The following is a 19195-nucleotide window of genomic DNA, read 5'->3' on the forward strand; positions in this document are numbered from 1 at the left end:
GTTTTAAGTCAAAATCCCTTTCCTCAGACCTTGCCAACAGCTGTCTCAGTGGGTATTACAGCTCAGAGGCCTTTCCTGGCAGGGCCAACTTGCATGAGCCAGATGAGGAAACTCATGTGGGCACGCTGTACCCTGTGCCAGGTTTAGCACCCTTGAACTGAGATGCTAAAGCTAAAAAGGAAGGCAGATAGATATTAGATATTAGGGGGAAGTTCTTTACAGAGAGAGTGGTGAGCTGCTGGAACAGGCTGCCCAGAGAGGTGGTGGATGCCCCGTCCCCGGAGGTGTTCAAGGCCAGGTTGGATGGGGCCCTGAGCAATCTTGTATAGATCCAGGCCTGGAGGTTGGTGTCCCTCCCTTGGCAAGAGGGTTGGAACTCTCTGATCCTTGGGGTCCCTTCCAGCCCACACCATTCTATGATTCTATGCTGCCTGTGCATAGAGAAAGATAATGGCAGCAGGCAAGGCTGGCAGCTGCACGAAGTGAAAGGAGAACTGAGAGTTAGATGCTGGCTACTGGCATAAACCAAAAATTCCTGTAGACAGCAAAAAAGGGTGACCATCTTCCAAGGTTCGTGGTAGGGCAGAACCCACACCCATCTAACTTCTACACTCTTTCCTTGAACACTGAAGTTCAAAGTAAGGGTCAGAACATGCACAGTGTTGAAACCAGCCTTTTGCAAGACCCTATAAGACTGGAAATGTGACTGTCCCTGGTGAATGCTTGCCCTGCCTCCAGTGATGACTCTGTAGCACGCACCTACACAGAATTTTTTTCAGGAATAACGCATTACCAACATCAACCCGTTCCTGTCTGCAGAAATCTGTAGGTTTTGCTGTGGGACGACTACATCAACACAATTAAAGCTGCCTCCAGCCAAGCATGAATGATAGATAAGTACAGCAGGTTGAGACTGGACTAGAAAGCTACTCTTGGAGCCTCCAGATGAAGTGGATTACTCTACAATTGAATAGAAACTGGCAATATACGTTGTTAATGTACCGATTACATGTATTATCGGTTATGTTATTGTACCAAACATTCCACGTATACTTTACTTCATCTCATGCTGGTTCTAAACAAACAAGTCTTTCACCTTCCAGGAGGAAAGAAATGCAGCGCAAAAGGAACGCTGAAAGGTAAATCGGGGTTGTAGTGGTTCTTTTCTCAATAGTGAAATATGTCCTTGCCAGCACATTGTCTGGTGCTGAATGGTGAGTGATGCTCCATCTGCTGAGAACATTGGCGGTTCTAGACGTTCATACAGATGTCCTGCGAGATTATGGATGTGTACTGAACCCTCCGTGCCCTGGGATGCGCTAGTCATGCTCTCAAGTAAGGACACCCAACATACACCTGCCAGCAAGCAGGGACATGCCCGAAGGGTGGGATCTGCTAACGCAGCACCTGGCTTGCACTGACATTTCAGCACCAAATGAAACAGTGCTCCTGAGGTGAATCCCAGCTACCCGAAGTGATGGAGAAATGCTGGTGCCTTTGAAGGTTTCCACAGGGAGATCTTGTTTCGGGGGTGCCTACATTTCAATGGCTGAATCCCACCTTGCTGAACCTTGGGCTGCTGCCATCAAGGGAGGCAGTGGGGGACGGGTCCCGCAGCTGAGTCACCTCTTCACATTCAGGTGTTTAGGGACACCTCTTTGGCTCATGTCATCATTGACCAGTGACACCAGCTCTCCCCGCTGTGGGGTAGACTCATGCCTCCATCTTTGGTCACCCCAAGGACCAAGATGGCAGTGAGACCCATGGCATCGAGCCGACCCCTGGGCAGAACCTTTGATACAGCGATCAGCAAAGAGCAGCCAGCGAATGGCTTCTGATCTACCTACCACATTTCTTGCTCCTTCTAGAGATGGCCTGTTTCCCTGTTTCTTCTCATTCCCAGCCAGTGCTCCCACTGGGATATCACTCCTGGCCCTGCGGCAAATGGGCCAGCACCAGGGCCCTTGGGCATTCCAACCTGCACATGTAAATGCTGGAATTTAGCCCAGATCTTAAAGTGCTTCTGTCCTAAACACAACGACAAACATCTCATTGACCTCAAAGGCAGTTAGAAGGGTCCTGATGAGGAACTCCCTTTCCCTAAGGTTTACAAGTTTGTGTGCTGCCTTGTAAAGCTAGCCCTTGAGCTGCAGTCCCAGTAACCTGGATGTTAGGGCATAGGTGCATTCCTGTTACTCATCCAGCCCATGATTTTACTGTTTGTCAGTGAAGGGTCTGTCCACTTGTCATCTGATTGTGCAAATCCACCTTCCATGTGAGGCGGGATTTAGTGTCACTGTTTTCAGGCAGGGTCTGACTATGTGCAGAGGGAGTTGTAACCTTCCTTCTTTTTTTTTTTTTTTTTTTTTTTTTTTTTTTTTTTTTTTTCCACGGGAACTTCCTTTCTCTAAACACCACCCCTTGGCAGTGGACCTGCTGACACCTCAGAGCAAGCCACCGATAAAAAGGGCAGCTCGTCTTCCTTCTCCATGCTCAGGAGCAAGTGGCTCAGGCTACTGAGGAGCTCAGAAGCTACTGGCAGCAGAGGCATCTCGGGTCGAAACGCTGACAAGAACCATGAGTGGCAACGCTGGTGAGTTTGTAACGCTCGATGCGGTAGCCTGTGTGTTAGATGTGTGGGTTGGCAGGTCTCCTGTGGGGAGGATGGCAGGTCTCCTGTGGGGAGGATGGCAGCTCCAGCAGAGGTGGAGGGTTTCTTCTCCAATCACTGTGGGTGATGCCGTGGGGAAAGGTGTTTCAGTGCCACCAGGGACAGGTTTGCCCTGGCTGTGCGAATTCCGGGTTTGATCGGTCGGTAAACCAACTGGAAAGTGCAGCCTGCTTTTCATCACTCTTCATCAGCCTGTAGATAACTGGCTCTGTCAGTGGTAATAGGGAAGAAATGCAGCTTTTCTGAAGTTCTTCTGTGCCAAGGAGAAAGCGGTGTCATCCTTTCAGGCTATCTAATCATGTAGATTATTGCTTTGTAGTGATGGCTGACACCATCTGACGGAAGCTTCAAAATAACTGAAAAGGGATGTATTTGGACTTGATCTTCATCCCACGGGTGTCCTGCCTGCCCCATTGTCAGAAGATCCTGTACCTAGCTAGAAAGGTGCCTGAGTCACTCCTGTAGCAGCTGCTGAACCACCACTGCTGGCGGTGCTCCTGGGGCCAGCCCAACCCCAGGATGCCCCAAAGCCTTGCGGCTTTGGGGTGTAGCTGTGTGTGGGGGCTGGTGGTGCCTGCACTGGGGCTAGGAGCAGGTCTCCACAGCCATCAGGAGGGGAAGGGTGTCCTAACAACACTCTGAGCCCCTCCGCTTCACACTTCTGTATTCTGCATGTGAATGAGCTGAAATTTTCCAGGAAGCTTTGGACAGCAGCATCTCTGGGATGTGATCTCACATCTTCAGGAGGCTGGAGGAGTAAATGCAGGTGTCCAAATTTTGCTCTATCTTGAAAAGCTGCAGTTCCCATCCCACTTCCCCCCAGCCCTTATTCCCACTGAAGCCAGGTGTGCTATAAACATTCTGCTCTGCATTAGTTGTAGAAGTTTTATAAGCTGCATCACCTCATCCTCATGGAAAAAAGGCCCCAGGTCCTTATCGGTTTTATTCTGGTCAATTGCTGTGCTCTCAAAGCCCTGAATACCTTCCAAGGAAGGTACCATGCAATGGGGTCAGCAGGCCAGCTTAGGAAGGAGCTCTAGAGAGGGTAAATCATGGAACAACTGGGAGATAAAGTAAAAAACACTGCCTTGAAGCTTCTTCCAAAATAAAATTTAAAAAATCATCTGGCAATACTGGGGTTTGTGTCTGGCCTGTCCCAGGAGCGAGCACAGCCAACGCTACCTGGGGGGCTGGACTCGAATGATGTTTTGAGGTCCCTTCCAGCCTCTGTGATTCTGTGATACCTGTTGCAGCCCGAGCCTCCCATCCCACCAGCGGGAGCATCGTTGGTGTGCTCAGCTCTGCTCTAAACCATTAATTCCCATGACAAGCTGGGGTGCCTGCAGGCAGCTGGGCACAGGACACGCGGGCAGCTGGCCCCAGGCCTGGGCAGGAGGCAGAGCAGGATGCCGAAAGCGGCGCACAGGGGCTGCCCGGGGAGGGCGGGCTGCAGTCAGACTCCCTCAGATGCGGTGATGGGCAGGCTGCCAGCCCACATGTCTTGGCGTGGGACACTGCACCAGCCGGATCACAGGGTATCACAGATGTGTTTGCACAGGAATAAGCACAGTAAGACTGACAGGCAGCGTCGCCGCGCTGTCAGGGTGTATTCCGAGGCATCTGCTCACTGATGGTTTTCTCTGTGCGTCCGCAACACCAGTGATTTCCAGAAGCATGGGGTGGAAATGCAGTCCTTGAGCTAGAAAATGCAGGAAGGACAGATTCTCCAGGGCCCTTTCCCACAGCCATCCTATGCATTCAGGTCCCACATCCTTCCAAAGCCCTCTCCCATCACCAGGACTAGCTTCTCAGCCTGGCACAGGGGTTTCTGGAAAGGACCAAGGTCGAGCAGCTTTGGCAGCTGGAGATTTGTTAACATTGAGGGAGGCACACTTTCCCTCCATCCTTCCCAAAGGGGTGAAGCAATTTCAGCTGAAACTTTTTGCCACGCACCGTTGCGCAAAGCGTCAGCCTGATGTTGGCATCTGGCAGGCAGCAATCAAACAAAAAGCACTCAAAAATGAAATCAGTGAACGAGAGGTGATTGTCAATTTTAAATCCATTTACTGTACCACTGATAGCTGTTATGCAATTAAGATAAATACGGTTTATATAGTTAGTAAGAAGAAACAGACGGAAGTAGTAATCTGGTGGGGATCCATGGGCGGCCAGTTCAGTTTACTCAAGGCTGTAGTCGCTGCCTGGCACAGGGCTCTGTGGGAAGCGTGCCACTGATTTCGTCTTGCCCTGGTCCCGGCCATGCTTGTGGCATCTCTCGTGCCACAGCAGCTACCAGAAGATTTCAGTTTCTTTAATACTAGGGATGGCTCTTGTTGATGCTCAGGTTATCACAGTTGCCTGGTACCGTGTGAATCTGTCAAGGCGTTTTGTGAACTAATCCCTTCAACCATTATGCCTTTGACTCGCTAATTTCTAATTTACCATAAGCGGTTTTAAATTTCCTGACTCTCCCATATCTCTGACTGAATCACTCATGAGCCAGGTGCTTTTGAGGTATTGTTACTCCGTACTGTTTACTCGGAATTTATCCTCTAAGGATACTTAATGGGCAGGTAAGGAGACGTTGCCGCGTTCTGGCATGCTCCGTCTTCCCCTGTCACGCCTGGGCAGCCCGCCAAAGCCTGACACAGTAACCCCCCCAAAATCCCCGTCTCTATTGAAAGCTGAGGGCTTGCTTTATGCTCAAGCTTTGCTGAAAAGGTGCTCTGCTCTGCTCAAGCGTAGGGCTGAGCTGTCCCTCCCACAGCCCCGCACCCTTTCACCCGGCCCCGTTTCTGCCCGGAGTTGCAGGAAGGGGGAGCAGTCCAGAATACAGGGGGTTTAAATGACGTGGACTACAAAATCAGCTGCAGTGTTGGGAATGAAGGGGAGGGAGGCACCTGGCAGGGTCTCTTCCAGGAGTCCAAAGCTGCACTGAATTTGATCAGCAAAAGCAGCATGAAGAGGAACAAGGTGCTGCCCACCCAACACATTTAGCATCCCCCCCCGGACAGGTAGCATCTCTGCAGCACAGGTGGCTCCCAGCCCCAGCCCTTCCTTTGGTACTTGGGTTGTAGGAGAAACCAAGTCCTCAAAAAAATAGGAAACCCACAAAACAATCTTGCAAAGATTCACATGTGCTGACTTCTGTAAGGGGCTGATTGCCGGCAATTGTATTATTTAGGACTAATTTTTGAGGGGAAAATACAAAAAACCCAATTTGAGAGTCTTGCAGAATCCCATTTCCAAGGCTTATGGCATCCCAGAGACAGTGGTAACCTCAGCAATGGAGGAAAGCCAAATTTCAGCACGTCCGCTTCCAGCTTGACTGAGCATGCTACATTTTATTAGTAAAAAATATTGCTAAATATTTAAATTGCTAAATATTGACAGTTAAAGCCACTATAGTTACTAGTTGATAACACGAAGGATGTGTTTGATGCTAATATAAGGCCAGTCTTTGACCAGAAAGAAGCCTCCTGAGATAAAATCCTGACAGCAAGGTTTAATTTTTAAGCTTCCTCATGTTGGCTGGGGACTGCCTGGGCATCACCTCTGAGCGTGCCTTGGCAAGCAGTGCTCTCTTCACCGGTCTGCATTGATACTACTACCACTGCTGCTACTATTACTAGTACTACTGTTGTATAAGACCTGGAACAGCAAAGAAACATTCGTCATGCTCAAGGAGCTGATGCGCTGTGCAATCAAACAGGAGTTGCTGTCACAGCCTTGACTTGGGGTGCCAACCAGCAAAGCAGCTGAGCAGATGGGGGCAGGGAGGAGAGGGCTCAGAGGCATGACAGGACCATGGGGATGCTGCGGTGTTCAGGACCTTTGGTGGGCTCCCTTGCGAGATGCTCAGGGGAAGATCAGGAGCTGTGGTGATGGGATACAGATGTGCTGTGCCCACTGCACTTTCGAGGAGCAAGCAAGACTTTTGCAGAGGAAAGACTTTCACTATTGCAACAAAACTTGCAGTCATGCTGTCTTCCTGGCCCATGGCAGGCTGTAGAGCTGGCTCATGGCTGCTGGTCCCCCAGCCAGCTGGCAGCATGTAAGTGCAGGCAATGGGCCAGCAGACATGGATTTCCAAACCAGTGACATCCCATTTGCAGCCTTTTGGCTGCTGAGGAAGCAGCCCCAGGGGCATGCGGGGGTCAGCTGCCCATGCGCAGAGGTGCCGGGATGCTGGCTGGATGCCTGTCTGCCAGCAGACACCCCCACACTACAAACATCCCCATACTACATCTCCTGCTGCTCCTGCCTCCCTCGAGCTGCTCATTCCTCACTCACCCAGGGCCACCTCAGAGGTCAAACATCCCTCAGACCCCCTGGGTGGGGAGGGAGCAAGGCAGAGGCATGTCCTAGCAACCCAGGGCCAAATAATTGGAGGACAAAGCAGATGTTTGTCCCTGATATGGGCAGATTGTTGCAGCACACTCACCACCACCAGCCTCCATAACCCATCACAACAATATGACTCTATACCGCAATATATATATACACTAAGTATTTATATTTATTATATTACATTATATTACATTATTAATATATTATATATGTGATACTATGCTATAGTTTTTACACACACACATATATATAAAACCCCAGTTGTACCATCCATCAGCTTTGGTGATCTTTGGTGTGATTCCCTGTGCTGGATCACTGGACAACTCAGTGGTTTGATGACCCACAGGGCTCCACTAAGAAGAAGAAAACTGTCTTTCCTGAGCAACGTACCATCAACCCCCTTTTCTTCTTTCTTTCTTTCTCCTTTGCTGCCAACGACTTCCCAGGGAGCGACCTGCAGGTCACTGGGATTGACTTTCTCAAGAGCGAGAACACCCGCCAGCACCACACGGATGGGTACAACATCAACAACCTGGTGGTGCGGCGTGGGCAGGCCTTTCAGCTGCAGCTCAGCCTCAGCAGGGAGCTGAAGGCCGCTGACAAGCTGCAGCTGCGTTTCGGCATCGGTAAGCAGGTTGTCCCTCTGCCACCATGGGGCGATGCGGGAGAGCCCTGGCTGCCTGTGCCCGCCGCCCGGCACTGTGCCCATCACTGCAGACCTGTGCAACCCTCCTGCATCTCATGTTGGGTTTGTTTCCAGGTGAAAAGCCAATGAAAATCAGGGAGACCCTGATGTCGCTGAACCCAAGGCGGGAGCAGGACCTCGGCGGGTGGCACATCACCATTGTCAAGAACAACGGCAAAGAGGTAGAACCCGTGCGCATGGGGCAGTGGTGGAGGGCGACAACACTGAGCTCATTGGGAGTGCAGAGCAAATCCTCATACCCCTGCTTTTCTGTGTTCCCATAGCCCTGTAATTTTAGGTGGGCAGCAGCCTTGCCCTGTTTAATTCATTGCTCCCCCACTGCACACCCAGAATGCACCCCATCCCTCTTCTGCCAGAGCATAGCCACCACCTTCAGTGCTTGCGCTGTCCTTATGCCATGCCCCTGGCCATGGTTCATCGTGCCATCTCTCCTTGTCACCTCCCCAGTGCCTGCTGTCTGTCACCAGCTCTCCCAGGGCCCCAGTGGGAATATACACCCTGAACGTGAAGACTGGGACTAACATTTACAAGCCGGAAAACAATGCTATCTACCTGTTGTTCAACCCTTGGTGTGAAGGTGAGTGGTCCCACAACTGGGGGTCATAATTACAGCTGCCAGTGATTGTCCCTTGGAGAGCTTCTCCTCACATTTTTCCTCCTCTCTTTCCCACACACATCACTTTTTCTCCCTAAACCACCACAAGCCGCATCCTCGCGGAGCCGGCAGGAAGCTGGGCAGTAGCAATGAGCCAGCTCCTCACCAGGGACCACCCAGTACGAGGTTAAGGGATGTCTCTCTCTGTCACCTCTTTCTCACCTCTGTGTCACCCCTTGCTGTTCCCCTGGGCTGCTGCAAAGGTTAGCTGGGTTGTCTTAAAATCCAGCCTAAAAAAAAATAACCAGACACCAAAACCCTGCGTGTATTGGTTGGCATCAGTTGCCCAGTTCTGTCTGCTGTCTGCCCAGTCCACTGAAGTGTTTGTTCAGAAAGATGTGTTTAGCTAAAATAAAACAGTGGTCATATAGCAACAGACCTACAGGGGTAAAATAAAGCTTTGTCTTAGGAAGTTCTTCTGTAATAGGAAAAAAACCCCATCTTAGTGCTTCAGTCATCATTTGGTGTGAATTTGTAGACCACCAGCTCCCCCAGTTTAGCGTTCCAAGGAAAATTTTGTATAGCAAGTGTGCAAACCACCTGACACCTGAGGGATGGGGTTGCTTTTTGTTCCAGGTGATGTTGTCTTCCTGCCTGATGAGGCACAGAGGAAGGAGTATGTGCTCAATGATACCGGCTGCATCTATGTTGGATCGGCATACAACATATACGATAGACCCTGGAATTTTGGGCAGGTAAAGCACAGTGTCTTGTTGGTGCTACTCTCCTTATCCATTCTTCCTTCTCTCAGCGTTCATTCCAGGCATAAAACCAGTTTATGTCTGTGAGTAGCTCAGAGCAACTGAGTAATCCTGCCAGCTCCACTGCGGGGAAGGGGGGGGGGAGGGATGTCACCTGCCTAGAGTAATCTGCGTACTCACGTGTTTTCCCCAGCCACAGCTTTAGAACAGGGTTTTATCACATGTTTATAACCAGATCATGAGACCCCTGGCATGGGATGTGGAAATATGGGGTTCTGGTTGAAAAGGTTCCCGTAAGGAGCCCACACACAACTGTCGGTAACATGAGCCATGGAGAGGGCTGATGGAGAAAAAAAAAACCCCATCCAATTATTTACCTATTCCATCACAATCAGGAAAGAAATAGGGGGAAAGCACCGGTAGAGGTTGTCATTGTTCAGGTGGTGCCTTCACTGGCTGCGAGGTGAAGTGCTGGGTGCAGGACACAATCAGCCCGCCCTCTCAGGAAGGGTGTTCCTCCACGCTGCCTCTGAGATAACTCCAGTGAAGTGGAACGACAAACTTCTCTGAGCTAGAGATAAGAGGTGGATGCCAGAGCAGGTTTATTTGCACCCTGTAGAAAGCATACAAGCACCCAAATGGAGCATCCTGCATCTTATCCTGACAGAATTTCCCAACAAAACATGTTGGAATTTGTTTTGGGATTGGGGTTTTTTTTTTTTTGGCTTTGGTTTGTTTTGTAAGTCCGCAGCTTCAAGCTGCCAGATGCAGCTAGCCCAGCAGAGGTGCTCATGCTGATGCCTTTGCCACAAAGGGGCCAAAGGGCTGTTCCTGTCCTAATATTTATTCTGCCATTAAGCAATGAGAATTGGTATTGATATTCTGCCAGACTTTGTTGGATCGGATGTTTGACATCTCTGGGTATTGGACCTCAGGCAGCTTTATCAGCAGTTGCTTATTATGAAACTTTTGCAGTAATAATCTGCATCTCTGTACCTTTTTTCCCCCCAGAGTTCATTTTGCACCTATGTCAATAGACTGAGTATCTGCAGCGCTCTTAAATATTCATTACTTCTGTGAGTAATTTGCAGGGCTGCAGGGAGATGACGCAGGTGACTTAGAACTGCTCCACAGGAGTAAAGATTGCTGGGTCAGGGTCCAACTGTGTTTGCAAGACACACGAGACAGGCTTTTGTCTTCTAAGGTGTGTTTCCATTTCAGCCCTTCTTTGACGAGAACAGCCCCACAGGCTGAAGAATTCAATACCATAAGGAAGTTCAGGAGTTAGGACTAGTCAGAGAGTATTCTCTGAGTTGTTAGATAGACTTTGTAGTGCTTGAGCAAATTCTGTTTTAGGGCGGTGTATACAAATGTCTCCATTTTCTCTCCAAAACAGTTTGAAGAATTCGTCTTGGATGCCTGCATGTATCTGCTGGACAAAAGTAATCTCAAGCTGAGCAATAGAAGAGATCCTGTGTTTGTGTCCAGAGCCATGTCTGCTTTGGTACGCCTCTCTCAGAGAAGTGCTTTGCCCCTCAAGCTTCCCCTCCTCCTTTTTACTTGCTCTTCTTTTCCCGGGGCCTTAAACACTGTTTCAGGATGCATCTGAAATGGGTTCCTTTGGGAACCTTAAGGAAAGGGCCAGAGGCATTGGGGGTAGAGGGAAGAGGTGATTGAATTGCAACATCTCCCCACATCTGGGGGAGCTTGCAGATGCCTTGGTGGCTGCCCTTCCTCAGCAATTGTGTCAGCCAGGTCAACACAAGCGTTGTGTTTCAGGGGGCAACTGCTCTCTCTGGTGGGACCCTTCTTGCAGCGCTGAGGTTTAAGATAACAAGATGCAGAGTGTATTTTGGCTGCCCCAAGCAACAGTGCCACCTCCCTTTAAATATCCAGGTGGAGGTTTTCCAACCAGAAGAGCCCCCATCCAGCACCAGGAATCTCTCTGGGTGCCACAGGGCTGTGGAGCACCTGGGGAGCCACAGTGTGGGCAGAGACCCCAGGGTTTAAGCCTCATTTGGCCTCATGGCTGTGTTTTTCTCCTTTCCACGTGTGTGTGGCTGCAGGTTAATGCCAATGATGACAACGGCGTGCTGCTGGGGAACTGGTCAGGGAATTACAAGAACGGGACCTCTCCCATGGATTGGATCGGGAGCGTCTCCATTTTGCAGAAGTATTACAAAACAAAGAAGCCAGTCTCCTATGGTCAATGTTGGGTCTTCGCAGGAGTCCTCACCACAGGTAAACAGGGAACTGCCTCCCTTCGCTGATACCCTCCTTTTACCATGGTAGAAAGACAAATCACCGTGCCTCTGAGCACTGGAGGTGGCAGGGTCTGTTGTGTAAGGAGAGGCTGAGGGAGCCAGGACTGCTCAGCCTGGAGAGGAGAAGGCTCAGGGGGTCTTAGCCATGTGTATAAACACCCAACGGGAGGGAGTTGGGCAAAGAGAGAGAGGTTCTTCTCAGTAGTGCCCAGTGACAGGACTGGAGGGGATGGGCACAGCCTGAAACTCTTCTGTCCTGATTTTCACTGTGAAGGTGACCGAATACAAGTTGCCCAGAGAGGTTGTGGAGTCTCCACCCTTGGAGATACTCAAAAGCTGTCTGGACACTGTCTTGGGCACCTGATCTAGAGAGCCCTGGGTGGACAGAGGAGTCAGAGACGAGGTGTCTGCCAACCTGAGTGATTTTGTGACTCTGTGTCTTGTCTGTCTGTGCCACAGTCATGCGCTGCCTGGGAATCCCATCCCGCTGCGTGAGCAACTTCAACTCAGCACACGATACAGAGGAGAACCTGAGAGTTGACGTTTACCTGAACGAACGTGGGGAGAAGATGAACTCAATGTCCCTCGACTCCGTCTGGTACTGCCAAGGGGGTCCCAATGCTTCCTACCCCCCACACCGTGTTTCCCAGCCCCAACAGCCTTTCCTTTGAGAATTTCCCTAGCACTTCAGGTTTGCTGCCCAGGAGAGAGAGAGAAAGCCTGGGGTTTCACAGGGTTACACGCAAATCTCCATTAAACCTGCCCTTACTTAGGGATTAAGAGAGGAGATGGTGACTCTTCTGGCTCTAACAGCTCACTCTTTTTCTTTCCAACCTAAATGCATGCAGGAACTTTCATGTGTGGAATGATGTCTGGATGAAGCGGGAGGATCTGCCAGGGGGATTTCATGGCTGGCAGGCAATCGATTCAACCCCTCAGGAGCAAAGTCAAGGTAGGATTTGCTAGAAAGGCTCTTCTGCAGCTCCCAAGGGAGGCAGGGACATTTTGAATGAAAACCAAAGCACAAACTCCCCAGGCACATCACCAAACACCTGGACAGAGGTTAGAGCACACAGATGGAAATCAGAGCTGATTTCTCTTTCCATTATCCTCTGATTTCTTTGGTGAAGCTGAGGACTCCAAGCAGTCTGTAGTGAGAGGTGCTATTGTTTTCCCAGTAAAGATGCTTTGTGTAGAGCTTTTCTGAGGAAGTCATGAGCCCATTCATTGGTAAATGAGGAGTGACTGCCAAAATTGGCAACTACCCTCCCTGCACAGATGCAGGAAAAGAAAACATTATTCCTCAAGTCTCTGCTGAAGGTGGGGTATGGCCAGGAGATAGAACACAGGTTGCTGGACTCAGTTGACTCCATCACTGAGCCATGACTTCAAAACCTTAAAATTATTTAAGTGAGGTGAAACACCTAAAAGCTCTTACAAGTCCTTGGTTGTCTATAAAAAAAGCCCAAACAGTTATGGGATATATGAGAGGTTTTAGAGTTGGAGGAATATTTACTACTAAGAGTCATCTTGGCCAGAGATTCCTGCTTGGGCAGGTCTAAGAGTCAAAGAAAAATCGGATGCCCTGTTTGTATTTGGAAAAGCAAATGGGATTGAATGTGTTTTCCAGGTGCTTTCCAGTGTGGCCCGTGCTCGCTGAAGGCCATCCGAGAAGGGGATGTGTACCTGCCCTTCGACGGCAAGTTTGTGTACGCGGAGGTGAACGCTGACAAAGTCTACTGGCTTGTCAAGAAGGTGAACGGCAGGGACAAGTTCATCAGGCTCAGCACCGAGACCCAGGGCATCGGCGTGAACATGAGCACGAAAGCCGTGGGGGAGAACAAGCGGGAGGACGTCACCTTGCAGTACAAGTTCCCTGAAGGTGACTACCACCACAGAATCATAGAATCATAGGGTGGCATGGGTTGGAAGGGACCCCAAGGATCATAGAGCTCCAACCCCCCCTGGCACAGGCAGGGCCACCAACCTCAGGCCTGGATCTACACAAGGTTGCACCATGATCGAAAGTAGTGCCAAAGAGGAGATTTTTTCCCCCCCGGCCATGTAGGTCATCCCACAACACGTTTTCTCCAGGAGAAAACTGCAAGGGTAGCAGCAGTAGCAAACTCCATGGACGGCCTGGAGGCCTGGGGGAGGCAGCAGAGCTCCTGGGCATCTCCGTGCCCGCAGTGACACCTGTAGGCTGCTCTTTAGGGACAGGCACAAGCAGGCTTGCAGGCAGTGGCAGAAACGTGCAAAGCAGCCAGCCTCGTGGTTGGGCTCACCATTACTGTGTTTCTTCATTCTGCTTTTTGTCTTTCCGTCCCCCAGACCGTATTCAAAACAAAAAATCCCCACGTTCCCCCCTCCACAGTTCCCAGATCCAGCCATGTTGTGCTACACTGTTAGACCCTTCCCAGTGAGAAAGGGAAAATTTTAGGCTGAAAAATATAAGAGCATCCATCTTCTAAAAGTGTCTCTTCCCATCCAAAATGCTAGAGTCATAATCCTAGAACAACTGAGGTTGGAAACAACCTTGAAGATCACTGAGTCTAGTGGTTGACCTAACACTGTCAAGTCCACCACTAAACCTCGTCCCTAAACACCACATCTACAGTCTTTTCAATACCTCCAGGGATGGTGACTTAACCACTCCCCTGGGCTTTGGTGAAGAATTTTTTCCTAACATCCAATCTAAATCTCCCCTGGCGCAACTGGAGGCCATTTCCTCTTGTCCTGTCACTTGCTACTTGGGAGAAGAGACCAACACTCACCTCCTTTCATGTAGTTGTAGACAGTAAGGTCTCTCCCCAGCCTCCCTTTCTCCCGGCTAGACAACCCTAGTTCTGAGCCTCAGCCACTTCTCCTAAGACTTGTTCTTGGTTGGATCTGCCAGTTGTGTAAACCAAGAGATGCTGGAGGCATCCTGACATCCTCTCTGCTCAGCAGCAGAGGCATAAATAGAGGGAAGGTGGCTCTGCTATCACCATCTTTTTTTCTTCATCCAGGCTCTCCAGAGGAAAGGAAGTCCATGCAGACCGCTTCCTCCTTCATACGGCCTTCTGGATTGATACCTCGATCACACTTTGCTGCAAGTGTGACCATGGATAATGTGGACTCCAAGCTTGAGGTCCTGCATGAGACAGTCTCCAAGACTGGGCTCCACCTTGAGATAACCAAAAAAGCAGCTTTGTATCCTGGCAACCCTCTTGAACTGGCCATCACAGTGAAGACCGCTGCTCCTGGGAACTGGACCATTGATTTTACTGGCTCCTGCCAGCTGCAGTCCTACACTGGGAAAGTTAAGGCCAACCTTGGGCATATCAAGAAGACCATCAATCTTGACGGCGCATCTGGTAGGCACAGAAAGCTTGCTGTGCTCCATGGGCTGTTCGCTGCAGCAGCCTGGGGTTTCGCTTGAGCTGGTTGGTAACAGCTCCTCTGTAGGTCAGGGCATGGCTCCGTATGGTGTGCAGAGCAGAAATTGCTGCCTGCTACCTTCCTCTCCTCTCACTGCTTTTGGGAGTCTCAGTTATGGACTGGGATCCCACCATAGCAGGCACCAAACCCTGAAGGCCCTGGTCCTGCTGCAGCTCCAGCGAGGTGGTTAGGAGTACCTCGGTGGTGCGGGCAGACAGATGTTTTCACCATGCAAGCGAGGTGTGTGGGGGCAGCTCCCTCCTGTACTCACCACATGTAAACCAAAGATGCTGCCACAGATTTTGGGTGCATCTGTATGTGTCAGATCCTGTACAGGATTTAGGTGGCTGGAAATTTCAGCCTCTTGTTTTTTTCTTCTGTGCTTGCCACTGACATCCATCAGTTGGGTGGTGATGCTGGTGAGTGTTACTTTCTGATTTCTTTGCCCCCAGGCAAATTTCAAGCTCATGGCCGCCCGCCTGGGGGATCCCCAGAGCTGTGTGCTGCTCAGTGCCTATCTTTGAGCAACCCAGATAGCACTTCTGATCCCCAGCAGTAACGTGACTGAAATCTGCTAAATGAGAGCCTAATGAGTGATGAATAATTAAGAGCACTTGCTTATGCCAAGCAGGAGGTACTCTAGCAAAGAAACCATCTCTGCTGATGGTGATCACAGAGTGTCCTCACACGCATGCTGTGGCTGTCACAATGTGGCAGGATAGGACAGAAGGGTGGCCACAGGCATTTAGAGATAAGGATGAGCTTTAGACAAGCTTTTTTTTTTTTTAGGATTCCCAGAAGCTCAGGCTCCAGTGATGCTGACTCTGGGGCTTTTCCCAAGTCACTGCAAGTTTGTCCAGGCAATTACGGATAAAATCTGAAAGCAGCTAATTTTATAGCACGTGGTGGCTCCGAGAAACCCCAGGGAATGCAGGCTTAAATGTACCCAACCTCCAGCTCTTCAGCCTCCTCCTGAGTGCTGGGGCAGCCAGGGATGAGCCCTGCTGAGACGCTGGACAGGAACCAGAGCCAGCAGCTGGCTTGGTGGGAAGGTGGTGTGGGCTCCACCGCAATTCCCATGGGCTGCGTGTGCTGGGTACCACTCATGGAGCTGGGGTGCCCCTGCACAGGGCCCTCAGGTCTGGCCAAAGGGAGGATGGGCTTGGTAAATACACCTTATTCTGCACCATGGGGGACCAGCCACCAGAGCCAAACTTGCCACCTGGTTTGTGGGTATGTGATGAAGAAACAAGTTGTGTTTTCTCTCCCACAGAGATAGAGGTCCCTCTGAATATTGCACCTGATGCCTACATGAATACGCTGTCCACAGTGGAAGATGAAGTGTACATCCTCATCACTGCCATTGCTGAGGTCCAGGGAATGAATGACAAACTCACCAAGGAGACGACAATGAGCTTTGAGTACCCCCCCATCACCGTCCAGGTGAGGCAGCCGCCAGCCCAGGCTCCTCAGGGACAAGGGTTAAAGCACTGCTCACTGTAACACCAAGGTGGTCTTCAGGGTGGGGGGGTCTCCCAGACAGCTATCTCCTGGGAATTTCAGTCCCTAGTGTTTTATTTGGCTTTTCAACCTCTATTTGAGGCTGAAAGCAGCCATGAAATGAAGATTTTATTGCCCCATCTAAAATGAGCAGGCGGGGGCTGCTGGAGGGAAGGGATGGAAGAGAATGGTTTGTATAGGACGCATCTCTGACCCCATGATTCCACCTCCCAGCAGAAAAAAAGTGTTGAGAAACCAGAGAGAAGACCTGGGAAAACAGACAGTGGGACAGAGCACCTGGTGCTGTAGAAGGGTGGAAAAGATTGGGGAGGGGAGAGGGTTGTCCCCCACCATGCCAGTGGTGAGGAGCAAACTGGCAGCAGCTCTGGTGTCTTTATGACCTCTCTGATCCCCAGCATTTGGGTTTTCCTCTTTTCTCCTCTGCCAGATGCCAGAAACAGCCAGACTGAACGAGGACTTCACCTGTGCCTTCATCTTCAAGAACAAGCTGAACATGCCCCTGGACAACTGCAAGCTGCGAGTGGAGGGCTTGGGCATATTTAAGATGTCGACATTTGATCAGGGGTAAGGAGATGAGCCCAGTACGAAGTGAGCTTGGTGGGACTCTGCTTTGTTCCTTTGTCTTTTTTGGGGGACGGTCCACACAGGAGAAAGACCCACATAGAGGCGGGCATGCTCAGGGCATCTGGGCACAACAGCTCTCCCTGTGCTCCTGCTGTGATGCTGGGTGCTCCCTCTAGAGCCAAATTTATTGTCTCAGCAGCATGAGGGAGTCTGGAAAAGGTTCCCTGGGATCGCCAGGACCACCAGCCAGTGCCACTGTGCCAAGCCCTGCTTGCTGCACGTTGGTCACAGGAGGGGGGAAACACCCACCCTAAACACATGCAGTGGCTATTTCATTAAGCAGAGCGATTCAGAAGTGGCAAATGAGACCTGTCACTCATACTGGGGCTGTTTGGGGTCTTTTCCTTTCTCCTTAGGGATGTAAAGCCTGGCAGGATCATGAAGTCTGAAATAATATGCACTCCGACGAGGCTAGGAGAGAAGAAGATAGTAGCCAAGCTGACCTCGACCCAGATCAAAGGGATCTCTGTGGAGAAGGGCATCACCATCGTGGAGTAGGATCGCCGCCCCGGCGGGGTGTGAATGATGGCCCGGCTAAACACCGGGCACCACTGTGTATCTGGGGCTCTTCTCCCCTCCTTGACTGCTGGATAGTAATCGCAAAGTAGAGAGCAAAAATCCCATTAAGCTAAGGGAATCAAACTGACTTAAAGGGCACAGCTATGTTGATTGCAGTTAATTGTGATTCAATAAAGGTGTTAAAATCAACTGGCACGACTGGGTTGTGTGGTATGTATGGGTTGGGATGGCTTTGAGCCCACAGGGGGGCAGGGGGGTGCTCCCACCTCAGGCCAGGGCCCGGAGCTCACAAAGCTGTGGGCTCCAGACAGTGATGGCTGTGAGCCTGGGAACTGCTTGGCCGCCCAGGCTGTGGTCCCACCTGAGAGGCCACCTAGAGACCTCATCGCACCACAGATCAGGAAAGGTGTCAAACAAATTCCTCCTGGGCCATTCCCTCTCCCTCCCCGCTGGGGAGCATACTGGTGTACACTGGTTTTTGCCTTTTTTTAGGCAACAGAAATAGCAAACCCGGTACAGCCTCCCCAAACACCACTTTTCATACCTCTCCCTTTCCTCCCACCTCATTTCTTTTTGGGGGCTTTGAGCGTTTTTGGAAGAAGTACCATTTCCAGCACCATTACCAGTGCTTCCCTGGAAATGTACAACCCCTATCCTTCCTCTTCCACTCTGAACGCTGCTGGATTACGCATTGGACCCCAATGTTGATGTACATCTGAAGCTCTTCCAGCCATAGTCACATCGAAGCAGATGACAGCTGTGCACAGCTGGAGCCTCCCCTCTCCCCTCAAACCACTGAGCTGCACACTCCAGCACCTCCTAACCCCACCAGTTGCAAGGGGTGGCTCTGGTCCGCAGCACTGCTCTGCCATGGCCAGCGGCAGCCAGGCACTGGGGTTTCCAGCGTTTCCATGAGGAAAGAGGAAATCGAGCCACGTGGTAGCACAGGGCTTCATTTATTTGCTTAATTAAAAGGCAAAATGCTCAAGCATTAGGGCTGCAGTGTGAGAAGTGGCAACTGCACCTGGTTATGTGCCAGCCCATTAAAAGGGATGGGAGGGGGGAAAAGGGGTGGGGCGGGGGGGGCGGGGAAGGGAGGAAAAAAAATAAAGGGGGGAGGGGCAGAAAAGAGGAAATAGGAAAAAGACAGGGAAAAAAGGTTTTGACAATCTTTGTACATTGAGGCAACACCCTGAGGAGCACCCAGGCGGCAGCTGGGCCACAAAAGGAGGTAAGGCTTCCCAGCCCCTGCCACCCCTCTGCCTGCAGTGTCCCTGTGCCCCACGGCAGCGCCAGGTCCCAGCCTCTGGTGGTGGCATGGCCGGGAGCAGGAGCCCTTCTCCCGAGGCAGAGAGGGCGCAGAGTCCACGCACGGTGACGGCAGGGAAGACAGGAGCCAGAGGTCCTTGGCCAATGAATTATTAGTTCTTTAATAAGTAGAACAGTGACCAGAGGCACGGAAAGGAGTTCCAAACAACAAAACAGATGCATTTTTTCCAAGAGGTGTGAATTCTTTACTTGCATAGAAAACCTGCTGCAGAAGACACCAGGTAAGAAGTAGGAGAGCGCTTCCCACAGCTGCAGCGACTGTGGCTGTCACACATCGGCGCCTCACACCAGAGCAGCGACGGGCTCCCCAGGAGAATCCCGCACGCTGAGCACTCCCGAGGAGTGCCTTCCCCAGGACCAGAGAGCTGCGCTGCGTGGCAATGATGAAGGCACGAGTGAACAATGAGGCAAGCGGTGCACAGAGGGAAGGGAAAG

General features: G+C 50.9%; 1 protein-coding gene across 1 annotated transcript; it reads left to right on the forward strand.

Moving 5' to 3' along the window:
- Positions 1 to 2489: 2489 nt before the first annotated feature.
- On the forward strand, positions 2490 to 17520 carry TGM4 (transglutaminase 4; the record flags this gene model as incomplete). Its single annotated transcript, XM_084279982.1, is given in 15 exon segments — positions 2490 to 2540; positions 2542 to 2593; positions 7468 to 7647; positions 7782 to 7888; positions 8175 to 8304; positions 8959 to 9077; positions 10480 to 10587; positions 11150 to 11324; positions 11807 to 11945; positions 12196 to 12299; positions 12978 to 13229; positions 14356 to 14703; positions 16041 to 16210; positions 16716 to 16852; positions 17269 to 17520. Coding segments are annotated over 15 exon segments (2214 nt in total). The 3' UTR covers positions 17411 to 17520.
- Between the last annotated feature and the right edge of the window lie 1675 nt (positions 17521 to 19195).

Source organism: Gallinula chloropus (genome assembly GCF_964237585.1).
Source record: "Gallinula chloropus genome assembly, chromosome: 2".
Classification (NCBI taxonomy): Eukaryota; Metazoa; Chordata; class Aves; order Gruiformes; family Rallidae; genus Gallinula; species Gallinula chloropus.